General features: G+C 42.4%; 2 protein-coding genes across 3 annotated transcripts in view; one reads left to right on the forward strand and one right to left on the reverse strand.

Moving 5' to 3' along the window:
* Positions 1 to 2,103: 2,103 nt before the first annotated feature.
* The window catches only part of PDE7A (phosphodiesterase 7A), a 559,958-nt gene continuing 544,058 nt past the window's right edge, over positions 2,104 to 18,003 (reverse strand). Inside the window, exon 14 of one of the 2 annotated variants that reach the window (XR_014175326.1) lies at positions 2,104 to 2,148. The gene's annotated coding sequence lies outside the window, so the exon portion shown is untranslated. The remainder of the gene's footprint in view (positions 2,149 to 18,003) is intronic. The other variant, XR_014175327.1, reaches the window with a different exon arrangement.
* Positions 13,113 to 14,207, forward strand: BHLHE22 (basic helix-loop-helix family member e22; the record flags this gene model as incomplete). Its single annotated transcript, XM_081952671.1, has 1 exon — positions 13,113 to 14,207. One exon carries the CDS (start codon positions 13,113 to 13,115, stop codon positions 14,040 to 14,042), a length of 930 nt encoding a protein of 309 aa, XP_081808797.1. The 3' UTR covers positions 14,043 to 14,207.

Genomic DNA, 18,003 nt, shown 5'->3' on the forward strand with positions numbered 1-18,003 from the left:
TTTTAAATTTTTTATTAAATTTGATTGTTGCCCATCTTGCTGCAAGGCAACTCTGGACAGTTTACGACATCAAAATAAACCTATAAATATATATATACCAATATATTGTCAATAATAACAGGTGCCTTAGGTGCAATTCCAAAAGTTGACCTGTACCTGCATAACTGACCTTTCCTTTATCCTGCCCATTTGTCCCCAGTCTAGCCATTCTATGCATATAGAATGAAATGAACTGCAGTTGACAAACGCTTGTGCCTTTTAATAAAATAGCAGCATTGGAAGGGAACTTAGAGGTCTTCTAGTCCAACCTCCTGTTCAAGCAGGAGATCCTATATCATTTCAGACAAATAGATGTCCAGTGTCATCTTAAAAGCCTTGAGTGATGGAGCAATCACAACTTCTGAAGGCAAGCCATTCCACTGGTTGATTGTTAGGAAAATTCTCCTTAGCTCTAGGTTGCTTCTCTCTTTGTTTAGTTTCCCTCCATTGCTTCTTGTCTTGTTTTATGGTGCTTTGGAAAATAGGTTGACCCCCTATGTGATGCAATGTGATAGAATAAAACATAATTTGTTAACTGGAAAAGGTGCTTTGTGATTTCTTTTCATTCCTAACTAGAACGCCTTCCAGAGATATGATCTTCAACTTCCAGAATACTCAAGTTTCATAGCCATAGCTGAGAATGTTGGGTATTGACATCTGTTGCAGAAGGCTCTTTTTAGGAGAATCAGGAGGTACAGCTTTAATGGATGTACTATTGTGATGATGTGCCATCCAAACATCCTTGAAACTGCAGAAAATCATATTCCATGGCATGAGAGTTGGTGTTCTTACCACCAGTCTCTAATCAAGTCTCTGTTCTTCTATTGATAATAGCTGCCAGCCAGTTGACTTTCCTCCAAAATAATGGGTGGCAAAACCTAATAAATTGTAGTTGTCCTTGGTCACTGTTTAAATAAATGGCATTTGAATAACTCAGGACAACTTAAGGTCTTTTCTTAATTGCTTAATCTTTTCTTAATTGCTTCTGTATACATAAAAAAACACAAAACTTAGAAATAAAATAAACAAAATAAATAAGAAGATATTCTAAAAGGTATTTTTAAAAAGATGTAAAAGGTTTTTTTTTTATCACAGCATTAATTTTTGACCATAAGGAATTAATACTGGTCAGCCTTTCTATTATAATAATAAATAGCCAATTCATAAGTAAGAGTGCATCATCAATCCAAAACTGCAAATCTAGACTGATGCCATTTTTCTATTATAAACATTTACATTTAAAAATAAAGTAAACATAAAACAAAAAGTATTATTTTAACTGCTCATTTTTTTAAAATGTAAAATTTGGAAATACTTGAAAATTAGTTCAATATTGATAGCAATTCAGGAGTCTTAGATGCTGTCTTTACAAACCAAATTGTGGAGACAAACGATGCCACAGTTGCATATTGTGCTTTCTTACAACAATGAACAATTGATGTGATTTAAGACTGTCTCAACAATGTCTCATTCATAGGTTGTAGATGAAATGTAGGCAAGATTGGGTTTGCAGAAATGGCAGGGAAAAAAGTTACCATATGTTTAGTGCAAATGGGAAACGTCTCTATGAGTTAAGAAATACAACGTTTTCCATAGTCAGAATAATGTATTTTAAAATGTGAAACAAAATGAAACTTGGTTTTTTTAAAAAAGATCAATAAATGAACTTTATTAGAAATGTCTTAGAAAATATTGCCTCCGTTAAATGAAACTATTCTCTCATTTTTCCAGGAGATGGAGCTGTGGATTTTGAATTGTAGGCTGGAACTTATAAGAAGAGACTCTAGGCACATCCTACACCCAAGTTTGTTTCTCACAGACATTTTAAAAAGAAAAATGCTACTGCATAATTTTAATGTGAGCTGAAAGGTGCCCATTTCTGCACTTAACAGTAGGGATGGTAGACTAAAAATAAGCAGATAATCTCTAAACGTTTTAAAACAAAGATGCAACAGCATGCTATTTCCATTGTGTATTATCTTCAGGATGTTTGTGAGTCTGTGTATCATTGACTCAATACCTTCCTTTATGTTTACATGGCTAATGTACACCTTTCTCTCTCTCTCTCTCTCTCTCTCTCTCTCTCTCTCTCTCTATCTATCTCTATCTCTATCTCTATCTCTATCTATATCTATATCTATATATATCTATATATCTATATATCTATCTATCTATCTCTATCTATCTATCTATCTATCTATCTATCTATCATCTATCTATCTATCTATCTATCATCTATCTATCTATCTATCTATCTATCATCTATCTATCTATCTATCTATCTATCTATATCTATATCTATATCTATATCTATATCTATATCTATCTATCTATCTATCTATCTATCTATCTATCTATCTATCTATCTATCTATCTATATATATATATATATATATATATTACAGAAAAGATGAATATAAATACAGAAGATGAAAAGCTGTAGGAGAGAGACCAAAAAAAAGGGGGGGGGCATTTCGTGACCCATCCCATTTATAAGCCCTTGTTACTGTAGCCATCTGGGTGCTTCACCTATTGTGAATTTCTACTTGAACTAATGTATTTGTGTATATGAGTGATCTGCAGAACGTCCTTAAACTTGATTCTTTTATTCGTCGTTGCTTTAAAGGAGGGGCAGAAGTTGTACATAAACAACCTCTGACAATAGTGAGAAGATGGAAATATTTTGTCCTGTCTGTAGGTTCTTACTTTCCTGATCTCTGTCAGGTTGCCTCCCTCCATCGCCTTGTTCCGGTTATCCCGGGCACACAAAGGGAGCTGTGAGACTTTTCATCTGATCTGGAAGCCAACTTGTGTCACTCTGATTCCGAAAGGGAAAAGTAAACTTTTCCGAGGATGTTGTTTTCGGATGACTTTATATAGGCTCGCTTGTCTTTCTGAGTGTGGATTTATGCCCGATGGGGGCGGGAAATGCGAATTAGCTTAAAGCCAGGGAGTCGTTTTTGAGTTCTTGGTGGACCGAGTAACAGAGTTGGAAGGGACCTTGGAGGTCATCTAGTCCAACCCCCTGCTCACTCAGGAGACCTGTACTAGGGATTCGAACCGCCGAACTGCCGATCTTTCTGATCGACAAGTTCAGTATCTTAGCCACTGGGCTTTTACAAACAAATCGCGTCCAGAATTTTCTTTCTATCTGCTTGAGAATTGCTCTGCCGTCGAATCTCTCTTTCCCAGATTGACACCGTGATTTTGAAGCGTACATCAAAGTGAAGGAAAGCAATCCGGACAAGGCAAAGGGGGCGCGGGGGGGGGCACACGGGGAGAAAAGTGCGCCCAAACATTTATTTGGCGCTTTCGGTCATTTTCTCTCTGCCATACTCTGAATTCTCCGCGCTCAGATCTTTGATCCCCATTCTTGTCTCCGTTTTCTAAGGACTTAGGGAAGAATGCTGATGATCTCGGTCACCTTCCTCATCAGCTGTCGCCCCAAGTAGCATTTGGCTAGGGACTCTATTGAAGACAGACAACTGTCTGTCCCAAATGGGGATGGGTCCCAAAGGACCCCAAAGTTGATGGGGGTGGGTTCCTTGAAACTTTCTCTTTTGTCCCTGCTCCGTGTGCGTGCGTGCGTGCGTGCGTGCGTGCGTGCGTGTAAGTGTAAGCAGGCAAAAAGACCGCTGTTTCTGGCCCCAATCCAATTCTAGACCTTATTGTACTTTAAGCTGCCCAGAAATCAATTACTCTCCTGTCGGTGCACTTGTTTCTTTGGCTTCTATGAAAGGTTAGATCCAGATCCTAAGCCTGTTGATTCAGATGTGCAAAATGAATTTTCCCCAAGAAAATGGATAGAAGAGCTCAGTTATTAATCCCAGCTGACTTTGGGTCAGGTCAAAATGTGTCAGCTTTTGATCCCCAAGGTACTGTAGTTAGTATAATCTGCAGGAAGAAGGAGATTAAATTGTGTCTGATTGAAAACTGAAATTAAATCTCAGTGTTTTACTTGAAGCCCAGCTCAGTAAACTCACAGATTTAGATATCAAACACACTAACCTTAAGTGTACTTGGAAATAAGACGGGAGATCTGGCTAGTTTTAGATATGCTAATATTCTTCAGATATCAGTTGTGCTTCTGTAAGTAAATGTGATTAAAAGTAGTAATGCCACATTTCATTCAACCCATTAAAAAGGAATCAAGATTTTTGGGTCAGATAATCACCAGATGAAATACATTTCTCTTAGATTTGGTCTTTTCTCTTCTTTTTCTATTATTGACTTTGTTAGTTGTGGATGTGTCAAAGAAATTATGAATGTTTTCCAAATTATGTAGAGGTTTTGGAATAGATTCTGTTGCTCTGAAGTGCTTTAATTTTTATAAAATATGCTGTGCTATTGTACTATAATTACTCATACATTCATGGGAGATTGTATAGGTAAGAAGGAGGAGTTCCATACTATTGGTAATAGGTGGTAATATTTTGGATTTTGTTATTATCAGATAAACTCAACTATCTGATATTATTGTGAAACTGTGAAGGGAGCATTGTGATCTTAGTCTGAACCTGTAGACAGTTTGAACAACAATCTGTTGAACTGTTATGAGGTGTTTCTAGACTACCACTTAACCTGCAATAAATCTAGAGATCGTGAGTTCTATTCCCTCTTTAGACATGAGGCCAAGTGGGTGACCATGTGCCAGTCACTCTCTTTCAGCCGTATAAGGAAGAAAATGGCAAACCACTATCTATTGCCAACAAAACTGCAGAAAACTAGCTCAAGCACCAGAAGTTAAGATTGGCTCAAAGGTACCAAAATAAATAAAACCTCCTGATTTCAAAAATAAATTTATTTCCTTCCTTCCTTCCTTTCCTTCTTTCTTTCTTTGTTCCTTCCCTCTCCCCTTCCCCTTCTCTCTCTCTCTCTCTCTCTCTCTCTCTCTCTCTCAATATCTCTCTCTCTCTCTCTCTCTCTCTCTCTCTCTCTCTGAATTACTGTAATTCATGCTATGAACTTTTCACTGGAGAAACCTACAGGACTCTGATACACATATTGACAAATGTTATGCATTGATATCTCATTGTTCTGCTACCTTGTGAGTAAAGGGAGAAACCTTATTCTTTGGCTGATATGTTATTGTAGGGAACTGGGAACCCACATTGTGATATATGAATGATATATTGAAGACCCTTTTCATAAGTAGAAGTAATTTTATACCTTCATGAAGAAACACACATTCTGAATTAGCTGACATGGAACACATACAGTTTCTAGAATAAACAAAGAAAAAATACTAGAAATATTTAGGTGGTCTGAAGTAGATGGCAAGAGACCTATTTTAAACATCAGTTGGGATTCCCATCTTTTAGGAACACGCCATATTGAATTGAAGCCTAAATGCTACCTGTAAATCTGTAAAGGTCAACCTTCCCACCCATCCAATGCTTAGTCCCAGTGGCCTCCTTTTAGCCATGCCTAAAGTCAGGGCAGACCATAGCCTGTCTAGGGAGATACTTTGCAAATCTTGACTAGAATTTCCTGCTTTTGTAATGCTACATAATTCTCCCAGCCTTGCCTGCTGGCCACAATTGCAAATTAAAGTACCGCCCTGCAGTCTAGGAAGGTTCACTGGCAGTTTACATTTCTTTGACGTAATGATCACATTGCTTGATTTGTTAGAGGCTTCCCTCGTTCGCCCTAAAGACTCAGTGGCTCACAGTCGGGGTAATGAAAAAGTGGACATTTGATTTTGGCAATGACAGGGCTGAGTTACATTAAGCCAGGTAATGAGACGTTGGGCAGATGTGTTTTCATTGCACCATAAGTGAAACACACTTTTAAGATCCTGACAACTTCCCCGAAGCAATCAGCAAACGTTTACGACTGCATAAACCACAAAGACCCTTCCTCGGGTATTTTTTATAAGCCTCGCATTTAAACCATCTATAAATTCTACCGACTTCCAAACTAAACTTGGTGGCGACTCTTAAACAGCTTCCATTCTTCAGAGACTTCAGCAGAAACACTGCAACTAGGGAAACATCTTAGGCATAATAATAATAATAATAATAATAATAATAATAATAATAATAATAATAATAATAATAATAATAATAATAATAATAATCCCCTTCGAGGAGCTTTACCTTGCACGCTCTAGTGATCCTAAGGGCTATGCTGAACAGGTGCAACCATATCAGACAGGTCTTAGGTGAATGGCCAGACAAAATTTGTTCCACAACCCATTCAAACATGGCGAATACGAGAAAAATGAAATTTATGCTGGCTGAACCATCGCCCGGATTAACAAGGGTTCCGTTGGATGCTACAGTTCCTGGGCATTCTACACAAAATGAGCTACAGGGTTCAGTTCCCTCTGCTAGGCAACCAGGGCATGGAGCTGACAAGCTACTGGAAAAAAAAGCAAAAAAGCGAAAAATCTGGACTAGGGAAGAAAACATCTCTATTATGGAAGCTTACTATCAGTCTGAGCCAGAAAAATGTGGATTTCAAAAACAAATGTATCAGATTTGGAAGGTGAACCACACGGACTGTGATATCAGTGAGCAAAGGTTAATGGACCAACGACGCGTAATTCTGAGCCACAATTTTTTCACTACAGCGAATTAACAGGAATTGAAGAGAAAGCAACTAATGGTCTGAATATACCAACAAAGAAGAATAGCATCAAGAATGATTTTCAGACTCAAAAGCAAACTGAGGAAGAAAGGGCGGAAGAGGCTGCTGAAATGGATGAAGATAAAGAACAAGGAAGCACTGAAGAGCAAGCACCAACAGATAGTGCTAAATTAGCTGAGATAATAAAGCATCAAATGGAAGATGCTGAAAGAACATGTTTGCCAAAACTGAACCAAGTGAACCGGAAAGAATTGAGAAATGTACTAAAAAAGGTCAATGAGGCTGTGCAAACCATTCAAACCACTACATTAGCTGAAACAAACCAACTGATGTATGCAGCAGCCTCCATAAGCACCAAAGAATTGGGTTTGAAAATTCAAAGGAACCAAAGAGGCAAGAAGGGGAAGCCTAAGTGAAAAATTTGGTTGGAATTGAAGATCAAAAAAATTTGTGGAGACTTGAGCAACTTGAAGAACTTAAGGCAAGGTCAGCTAAAGAAAAAGCAGGTCAAAAGCAGCCTGGAAGCAAGATACGATTTGGAAAATAAGGAGATTGCTGTAGTAATTGAAGAGCTGAAGCAGAGGGTTGTTGCCATTGCTGAAAAGATTAAACAGTATGAAAATTGAGTAACTCAGTTCAAGGAAAACTCACAGCAAATCAGCACTAGTTTTAGAAGAGCTTAGAAAATGGAGATGGAGTAACAACAAATGAAAAGCCTGATAAAGAGAAAGACAAATTCTGGAAGAATTCTGAAATTCTGAAATTCTGGAAGAATTTGTGGGCAAACAAAAAGAAGCATAACAGAAATGCAACATGGATCAAGCAGGTTTAGGATTCTATTAAAGTGCATAAAATGGAAGATGTGAAAATAACAAAAGAAATGGTGCAAAGGAAGTCAAGAAAAGTGAAGAATTGGAGTGCACCTGGACCACATGAGCTACATAGTTTCTGGCTAAGGGCACTTACAAGTATGCATGAAAGATTGGCAGCCCAAATGAACCAGATCTTAAAAACACCTGACAATGAGGAATGGATGACAACTGGAAGGACATTTTTGATCCAAAAAGATAAAGAAAAAGGAAAGGACCCTGGAAACTATAGGCCAATCCACCAGTTTGCCAACAACATACAAGCTCCTTACTGGTATCATTGCAAAACAAATTTACGGATACTTGGAAAGAAATGACTTGCATAACAGAATGGATGCTGCAAAAATTCAAGAGTAATAAAGGACCAACTGCTGATTAACAAGCTAATCCTAAATAATTCAAAGAAAAGACGAACCAAGCTGTTCATGGCTTGGATAGACTATAAGAATGTGTTTGATCCAGTTCCCCACAGCTGGATCAAGAAATGCCTGAAAATCTTTGGCATTAGCAGCAACATGCAAAAATTCATGGAAACTTCAATGAACCTCTGGAAAACGAAGCTTATGGCTAATGGAGAAGAACTGGGTGAAGTTGAAATTAAATGAGGCATTTTCCAGGGTGATTCCCTTTCACCCCTACTTTTTATACTCTCAATGCTACCACTGACAACCATTTTGAAGAAGATGAACTGTGGATACGAACTTGCAAAGAAAGGACTGAAAATTTCACACTTGGTATACATGGATGATTTGAAGCTGTTTGGTAAAACAAAAGCTGAATTGAATTTATTAATTGAAAGCACAAAAGAATTTAGCCAAGACATTGATATGCAGTTTGGAATTGACAAATGTGCAACAATGGCAACCAAGGCAGGCAAGGTCCTAGAAGATGATGGAGGCAAGGTCCTAGAAGATGATGGAATACAATTTGAGAATAAAGAAATGATAAAGGCAGTAAAACCAGAAGAAGGCTACAAGTACTTGGGGATTTTAGAGGGCTCTGACTTAATGCATAATAAAGTCAAGGAATTAACCTCAGCCAAGTACATTGACCAATTCGCAAGATATTAAAGTCCAAACAGAGTGGAGGAAACATCATAAAAACCATAAATACCTAGGCTATGCCTGTAATTTGATATTCTTCAGGAATAATTGACTGGACCCAGATGGAGTTGGACAATTTGGACAGAAAAACAAGGAAGCTTATGACAATGAATCATGCTTTGCACCCTAAAAGTGATGTTGACCGATTGTATCTACCAAGAGCAGAGGGTGGTCGAGGACTCCTACAAGTAAAGCAGACTGTGGAAGAAGAAAGATACAGCTTGAATGATTACAACCAGAAAAGTGAAGAACCAATTAAGGAAGTAAATAAAGGAAGCCTTTTGAAGACAACTAAGTTAAAAGCTGAATATAAGAAAGAAGTAATTGAGAAGCGAGCTGAAAATTGGAAAAGCAAAGCTGTGCATGGCCAATACTTGAAAAGTATTGAAGGTAAAGCTGACCAAAAACTAACTTGGAATTGGTTAAGATCAGGAGTACTGAAAAAAGAAACAGAGGGCTTTGTTTTGGCAGCTCAAGAACAACCCTTAGCCACAAACAGCAAATGTTGCCTCTGTAATGAGAAAGATGAGACAGTCAACCAATTGATCAGCGGGTGCAGCAAAATTTCACAAACTGACTACCTACAATGCCATGACCGTGTTGCTAAGATTATTCACTGAAAATTGTGCCAAAACTTTGGATTTGAGTACAGCAAAAACCACTGGGACCCTCAGATTGAAAAGGTTTTAGAGAATGAGAAAGTCAAGATCTTGTGGGACTTTAGAATCCAGACTGACAGGCACTTGGCCTACAATACACCTGACATAACAATAACTGAAAAGAAAAAAAGTATTGTTCATTGACATTGCAATACCTGGTGATGCACGAATTGAAGATAAAAAGCAAGAAAAAAATCACAAAATACCGGGACTTGCAAATTGAGGTTGAGAGACTGTGGAAAAGGAAATCATGTGTTGTCCCAATTGCAATTGGAGCCCTTGGAGCAATACCTAAAGGGCTACCTCGCTGTTTGAAAATTCTAAATTTACCTGACTTGAACATTCTGACTCTAAAAGAAACCACCCTACTTGGAACAACTTATATCCTCCAATGTTAACAGTTCCTAGGTCCTTGGTTAGGACTCGAGCTGTTAGGCTACCAACCAGCCCCAAACGCTGTGAATCTCACCAATAATAATAATAATGATGATGATGATGATGATGATGATGATGATGATGATGATGATGATGATGATGATCATGGACCATATACTGTTTCTGGGGAAGAGTTAAACAGAGAAGTTTCTCGAAAACTTGACGGGAGGCAGGAGGAGCGGGTATTGCCAGACGGAGAAGCGGTTGTCGGGGTTGGGAAGGCAGAGTCGGACGGATAATTGAGGGAATGGAAAGCAGGAAGGGGGAATTCCGCGTGTTTGAGGAGGAAGTCCCTTAGGGTACGGACCAATAGGGAGAAATCTGGGAGACACCCCCTCCCGCAAGGCTCATTATTTAAGACATGTCCTCACCTTCTCCATTTGGACAGATCCACCTGTCCAAAGGGTGAATCACTCAGTTCCTTTCCTATTTCCTACAAGAAAATCCTCTACTAAAATTCATGAAACGCTCCCCTTTTCAGAGATGGCTCCCCAGTAATGTGCTCTTCTACCCAAGATCAAATCGCAAAAACAAACCATGATCCTGCATGCGTGTTCGGGGTGGTATAGGGGGCAGAGAATAAAACCTCAGTTTTAGAATCCTAATGAAAATGGAATGGTTTTCTAAGAACCCCCAATGGACGGAGGCAGCCGAATAGAATTCGAGGCCAGTGACTCAAGGTGAGTGGGGTTTAGCGCTACAAGAGAAGCAGAAGGCTTTTTGGTAAGTTTATCTTGTTCCTTATTCAGGGTAAGGCTTCAATAGCGACTTTCACGGAGTCTGAACTAGAGGGAAAGCTCTGTCCTCAGTTGTTGCAAGCGAGGGGGGTTTTATTGGTGCTTGGCTTCCCCTCCTCTTCCAGGTGAAAAATCCAGACAGAGTCGGGTGTCGCCTGCTCCTGTTCTTTGCTAAAACAAGACACCCAACTGTTCTCATGCTGCCATTCAAAAGCGAGGTTCTGTGGCAAACCTCATTTGTGAATCTATTACAGAGATTAATAGATTATTTCTTCTTTTTCAACTAATTCTCAGTGGGGAAATTTAACCATATGGTAAGGAGTGAATTAGAATTTCATCACATTAGAGCAAAATGTAATGAAAAGAGTCCAACACCTGGGGCCAACTGAGAAAGACACAATTAAAGGTTTTTTTTTAATGAAACCAGAGAAACTGAACATCATAACCTTTGGTTATTCTATCACATAAGATCTGATGAAAGCATTAGAAACAGTCTTCGATTATGTCATAAAATGTGAGATAAAAGAGCAAATCTTGCCACTGCCCTCCCTTAAAGAAAGATCATGAAATAGAAACAAAAGTGGCTTTTGTGTTCCATGGAGGGGATCAGATGGGTACACACTAAATATAAGAGTTGGCTCAAGACTTTATTGTTCCACACCAGCCACTAAGAAAGAGTACAGCATCACAGAAGATAATAAAGATATAAATCTTAAAATAAAGTAAACATTTCACTTCACACTCAGGGTTCCAAAGAACCTTTAGATACAACTTTATTAAAATGAAAGAAATCCCAACCTTACAAAATAATAGCTATGTAGAAAGCCACGCTAATAATACACCTGTAACTTCGGAGCTGGATGACAGAATTGGCCCCACACTCTTTAAAGCCTGCGGTTTGAAGGCAGAGAGGGAGTCTACTAAATTAGGAGTTTAGAATAAATTTGGCTGGCCTCCAAGTTCTCGTTGGTTAGAAAGCGATTCGAAAGTTGTCGGCGGGAGGAGCTGGAGGAGATCCCCTCCCCCATTAATGAATTAAGAGCTTCACTATTAATTGTACGTCCGGTTTCTTCCTTTACTCACAGGGTAGCAGAACAATGAGATATCAATGCATAACATTTGTCAATATGTGTATCAGAGTCCTGTAGGTTTCTCCAGTGAAAAGTTCATAGCATGAATTACAGTAATTCTGAGAGAGAGAGGGGGGGGAGGGAGGGAGGGAGGGAGAGAGAGAGAGAGAGAGAGAGAGAGAGAGATAAATAGATAGATATGACTCTGGGAGAGGGTGAAAATGGGGGGGGGGGCGCTGAGGAAAAGATGGAAGCGTCTTGCCCAAAAGAGGGAGCGAGAGAAACGCGCTTGAAGTGAACCTCAGCAGGATAAATGGGTTGAGGCCAAGGTGAAGCCGGCTGAGACAAGCAAGCAGGTCCTCCTCCTTCGCAAAGAGCGGAGCGGGGCGTGAAGAAGGTTGGCGCGGCCGAACGTCAGTCTGGCGAAGGCAACAAAGTTCGCTGAAGTCCCCTGGCAGCCAGTCTTCGTGGGTGGGTGGGCGGGCGGAGGGGCGAAGTGTGCAGTAAGCTTCATTCCCTCACCACCACCCCCTTCCCCCCCTTCCTCCCTCACACCGCCATCGCCGCCCCGTAATTTGCTGAAGGAGGGGACAGAGCATCCTCCTTCGCCCCAGCCCCGGCTTTTAAGTGTGTTCATTGAGGAGTGAAAGTCGCCACACCTGTCAGGCTGTAAAGGCAGTTGTTGGCTTCCTAATAGGACCCAACGCCTTGCAAACATATGCGTTAAGCTGTGCCCACAGATGGCAGGGAGAATAATGGAGCAGGAGCCTTTTATAAAGCGTGAGCTGCCGCCTGTCTTCTCCTCCTCCTCCTCCTCCTCCTCCTCCTCCTCCAGACCGGTGTGAAATGCAAACTCTCCAGACTCAGGGCCAAGCCGAGCGCCTGGGCTCGTTTGTTACCGTTTTAATCCTATTAATTAAAACGTTAACCTGATTGGGTAGAAAGCTCTGTCCCAACAGGCGAGGCTTCCTCATAATAACCTTCGCCGCGAGATAATGAGGTAAAAGACTTCCCCCGTCTGTGGTGGCGGCAGTTAGCAGCAGCAGCGGTGGCGGCAGCAACAGCAAACAGCAACAGCGGGAAGTACTAGCAGCCGTCGCCGTCGCCGCCTTCAGCGAGCAAGCGAGGAGAGAAGCGAGCGCTCCGGCTCTCTTTCTTCTTTTCCCCTGTTCTCTCCTCACTTGATGCGTCCGGGAAACCTCCCGAAGGGAATCCGAGCGAGAGAAAAGGTGCAGAGAGCCCGCTGGCAGCTCACAATGCCTTAGCCCCGCGCGGGCTGCTGGTGGTGGGAGAGAAGCGCTGAGAGCAAGCGAGGCGGCGAGCGAGACAGACGCGCACTGAGGGGAAGAGAGAGAGAGAGAGAGAGAGAGAGAGAGAGAGAGAGAGAGAGAGAGAGAGAGAGAGAGAGAACGCGCGCCAAAGCGGCCTGCCTCCGAGACACTGGAAGAGCGGAGAGAAGACGGTGACAGGGGCAGAGCGAGGAGCCGCGCTCTCGGGGAGAGGATCTCGACCCAGGCGAGCCCCCGACCCGGGGCATCGAAGGACCAGAGCGGGGGAGGGGGTGCGGGAGAGGGAGGAGTTGGAGGAGGGGAACCCGCCGGTCGGGACCATGGAGAGGGCGCTAAACCTGCCCACAGACGAAGACTTATTCCACAAGAGCTACAGCGCCTCGGCCAAGAGAATGGAGTCCGCCTTCCGTTCACCCCCGGGGCTCGACCTGGCCGCCCACCAGCAACAGCAGCGCGACTCGCGGCAAGCGCCGTCTCCCCTCAGCTGCTACGAGCCGGCTGACTCCGAAGTGCTGCTGAGGGAAAGCGCGGCCGGGGCGCTGGTGGCCGGGGACCCGCTGGGCGGCTCGGTCTGCGTCAAGTATGGGCAGAGCACCACCAGCCGCAGCTCGGTAGCCGAGAGCAGCGGCGGCGAGCAGAGCCCGGACGACGACAGCGACGGGCGCTGCGAGTTGCTCCTGCGGGGCCCCGGCGGAGGAAGCGGCTCCGGAGTCGTCGTCAGCTCTGGGGGCGCCCTCCTCAAGGCGCCGGAGGGCGGCGCCTGCTCCAATAGCCACCACGGCGGCGGCGGCGGCGGGGGCAAGAAGTCCAAGGAGCAGAAGGCGCTGCGGCTCAACATCAACGCCCGCGAGCGGAGGCGCATGCACGACCTGAACGACGCGCTGGACGAGCTGAGGGCCGTCATCCCTTACGCCCACAGCCCCTCGGTGCGGAAGCTTTCCAAGATCGCCACGCTTCTCCTGGCCAAGAACTATATCCTGATGCAGGCGCAGGCCCTCGATGAGATGCGCCGCCTCGTCGCTTATCTCAACCAGGGCCAGGCGATTTCGGCGGCCTCGCTGCCCTCTTCGGCGGCGGCCGCGGCGGCGGCAGCGGCCGCTTTGCACCCGGCTCTCGGGGCCTATGAGCAAGCGGCGGCAGGCTACCCTTTCAGTGCCGGCCTGCCTCCGGCCACCTCTTGCCCGGAAAAATGTGCCATTTTCAACAGCGTCTCGTCCAGTCTCTGCAAACAGTGCACGGAAAAGCCTTAAAAGAGAGACGAACTTCTGTGTCCGATCCATTCGTCGTCCGTTAAAAGTACTTCCTTGGCCGGACTTTGCTGCAGCCGCCCTTTAGGGGGGGATGGTCGTGGGGTTGATGTGGGGAGTTAAGTGCAACCGAGACCTCAGCGAAGTTTAATACACACACGGTCGCATTTTTTTCCTCGAGAAGGTGTAGGGGGGGCGGGAGAGTAAAATGTGATCACGGAGAACTCCGAGATTGGGAGAAAATCTGTATGCCACATCGTTTCTTTAAGACTTCCAACTTTGGGGAACTTTTGCCATCCGCAACCAAGGTTTGGAAGATTGCTTGATTGGGCTTCAGCAAGGGAAACAGGTGGCAGAAAGCAAACTGGATTGTAAAGTCAGACAAATCAAGAAGGGCACTTAAAAGGGTTTTTTTTTAAATGTTATTTTATTTCATTGCTTCTGAGCCAGAAAACATGCAAACTTGAAATGTAGACTTCCTGAAATTAGATATGTGCAAAAATTGCTCTGAAATTCCTTGTGTTTTTATTTGTTCTGAACTTTTGAGCCTGTGAAAATGAGCAAAGTTTTGGCAGAGAGTGTTTACTTAAGATATAAAAACTGTTCACATGGCTGAAGTATTGCAAGTTGATTATTATTTTTGAAGATGTGCACCTTGTTTCTTTTCACTTTGCAATGCTATCTTTACCAGAACACATATTTATTTCAGTGATCTTTTCATGACAATATTCACCCTGTGTTAAAAGTTCTGTGTGCTTTTTACTTTTCAAACTGCTTCTTAAAAATGTCATTAACTTAAACTTTGTGCCAAGCGTTTAAAACATTCGATTTGCCAAGGATATTTGAACCAGAAATCTTGATGTATCCAAACTGCTGAGGTTTATGAAAGGTCATTTGGATTTTTAAGTCGCATCATCCCTGTATTTATAAATTGAGCTTTAATAAATTGCTTCAGTCCAAAAATGAGGGGAGAAGTGTTTTCTTAATTGCTGAATGAACTGGACTGTGGTGACTAAACATACTTTTTGCAACATGCAAAAAACTGTTTTAATTACTTATTATCACCATAAGGCACAGGGCAATAGTTCTTGTCAAGGATATGCCAAAGAAAGCTTTTCCATGTGGCAGAGTTTGATTTTTCAGAATAAAGCTAGGTGGGTTTTTTTTTTAATGTAGAAGTTATTTTAAGTGAAAGTAGACATTTCAGTGTTTATAAGAAGGGTTACATATATTTTACCTTCAGAATGATAGAAATTGGAAAAGTAAAGGAGTGTTTACCTCAAAAATATATCTGAATATTAATACTATAGATTTGTTTTCTCATACAGTTCAAACCTATTGAAGCTGAAGTGCATGAATTTTAAACTGATTAATTCAGTTAAATGAAACCCAATGTACCTCTTAATATATCCACATTTATTTGTAGGTGCTTCACTGATTCTAGTATCCCCCCCCCCCCTTTGTTTAAGCATGCTTGGCATTGTAGGATGAAAAATAACTTTGTGTCAACCAAACAGACTGATCAGTAACTGGGATTTAATTTAAGCAATTTTGTTTCCAACTTTAAAAGTAATTCCGGCGAATTAAACTGGATGAAACGTTTAATTTAGATCTGGGCCTAAATCTAACTCTGTCTCTGTTTACATTTATATGGTTTGTGACTAAGTCAAATAGTGGGATTTGAACTGTTATTCGACAGAACTGGTTCATGGACATAGCTCTTAATATGAATAGTCCCCGGAAACCTTTATCTTGTCTGCTTCAGCCCTGGAATCTTTGAGACTTGGCATTTCCAGGTACTTCCTATAATACAAATTTGGTCTGTCAGCTTTGGATAGGCAAAACGAATGCTGTGAAAGCTCCTTGGCAGGTCACGGACGTATAAAGTGTGATCTGCATGAAAATAGGTCAGTAAGAGGACGACAGTGATGTATGGTCGGTTGTATGTACATATCTATGTCAGAAAAATAGTTTTTATTAAAATATTTTGAATAAATCTTCATCCCACTTTCATTTGTAAGAGGAGTAGGAAAAGGTCAAGCGCCTCCGCAATTCTTCGCCTGTTCGCTTTGTTCAGACAACCGCAAAAAGGCCACAGACTCGTTAAGAAGAGCAAAGCGCCAAGCTACCTTCACTCTGCACCCTGTACTCAGAAGGCGAGGAAAGGCTGCGTGCAAACGAGCCTTCACCCTGGCTTCCTGGAAGAGAAACGGTTGTGCTCTAACAAAAACCGCTGGAGGGAAACCTCCGTTTTATCCATAGGGTTGTGCTCCGGTTTCGTACGGAAAAGTTCTGGACTCTCACTTTATGGTGGACATACCTAGCAAAACTTTAGAAAGTACCGTGGCTTTCCATGACCTATCGAATCCCAGGATCGAATCACAGCCACCTTTCCCCGGGGAAGCATGCCAACCCATTCAACTAGGAGGGTTAACGTTTCTCACATTCCCACGCACCTGGGGTCCCAAGATGTTCTGGGGAAACGGGCTGGTCTACCACAGTCAGTGTCTACCTCGACGGGTGGGCATTCGTACTTCCCTCCAACCTTCTTCCTGCGAATGCCCTCAAAGGCTCCAGGGGATGGAGGGGGAGGAAGAAACACCAGATACAGATTTTCTGCTCCACTTCTCATTAAAAAATAAAAAGATTAATTAATCAGAACCTGTAACTTTTCAGGAATAATAACTGTATAGTGGAGTGAAAGTAGCCAGACAAGGGTGAACAACTCACCCTTAGGCGTCAGGAGAAACCGTGTCTCAATATTTACCAGACAAAGCCTGGGTGCGTCTGATTATGATTATTAAAACAATTTCCATGACGATGTCTAATATTATGGTAATTTGAAAACAACTGTGTATGAAAACTGTCGACTATAATACCTAAATTCATTTAATGAAACACGTCGTTAAGGCAATTAGACCTCCTGGATGTGATTAAGGAACATAATTACGACACTGTTCTGCGCCGTAATTGGGTGTCTTTAATCAAGGGGTAAAGTGATCAGCAGAACAGGCCATTAGTTTGTATTGTTCTATTCCTGCTGTCCATCATCCTGATTAGGAATCAAACGCAGCCGAAAGCCTACTTGCTCCTTCCACCACCAGACATACCCACACAGGACAGACGTAGGCAGATTTAAATCTTCTGGATCCCCCCCCCCCTGTTGAAAAAGGCTTCCCTCAAAGACGAGCAGACCCCTCGGTTCTAGCTGATGGGGGGGAGGAGAGAATGGAGCGAAAGGCTTAAGAAAAGGCAAAACTGAGAAGAGGTTAACGGGCAGGAAACATTTAGCGAATAGCATCTTGTTGAAGCCAAAAGATTCCGGAAAAAACTGCTTTTGCACTTTCTTCTTACAGCTCTTTTTGGCACAGCTATTCTCTTTCGGACGTTGCCTCATTTCAGAAACAGGTTTTGGGGTTAGAAACGGGTGGCGTTATCAGTTTTAGGAAGCAACTTTCTCCTCTCACAATACGCGGGGACAAAACTAACTGTGGCAGCACCGGATCACGAGTTTTCCTTAGCTTACGGCTCCGCTGAGTTTAGATTGCGAGGACCAGAAGAGTCCCTTAGGGCTTGAGCCTTTTTTTTTCCCGGGATGCTGTTGAACAGAGCCGTCATTTTTGGGATAGACCACATTTGTAATTTCTCTCCATTTCCCTTTTTCTCGGTCCTTTCGGTTCAGGTCGGGTTTTTTGCAGCAGCAGGAAGCAAAAGTTCAAGAACTACTGGAACAAGAGAAGCTGGTTTTTCATCAGCTCATAGAGGTTTTTCTCACTTTCTTTTCCTCTCTCCTTTCCGCAAAGTACTCAAAGGACTTGTCTGCTAGTTGTTTTTTTTTACGACGGCGGAGCTCAGAGTGGTGACAATTGTCAGATGAGATAAGAAATATGCCACCAACCTCTAGTCCGGTCGAAAGTTTCAGATGTGCTGGAGACCCGATTGTTCCTTTTCAACTTTCACTTCC

Source organism: Natrix helvetica (assembly GCF_964273705.1).
Source record: "Natrix helvetica genome assembly, chromosome: 4".
Lineage (NCBI taxonomy): Eukaryota > Metazoa > Chordata > Lepidosauria > Squamata > Natricidae > Natrix > Natrix helvetica.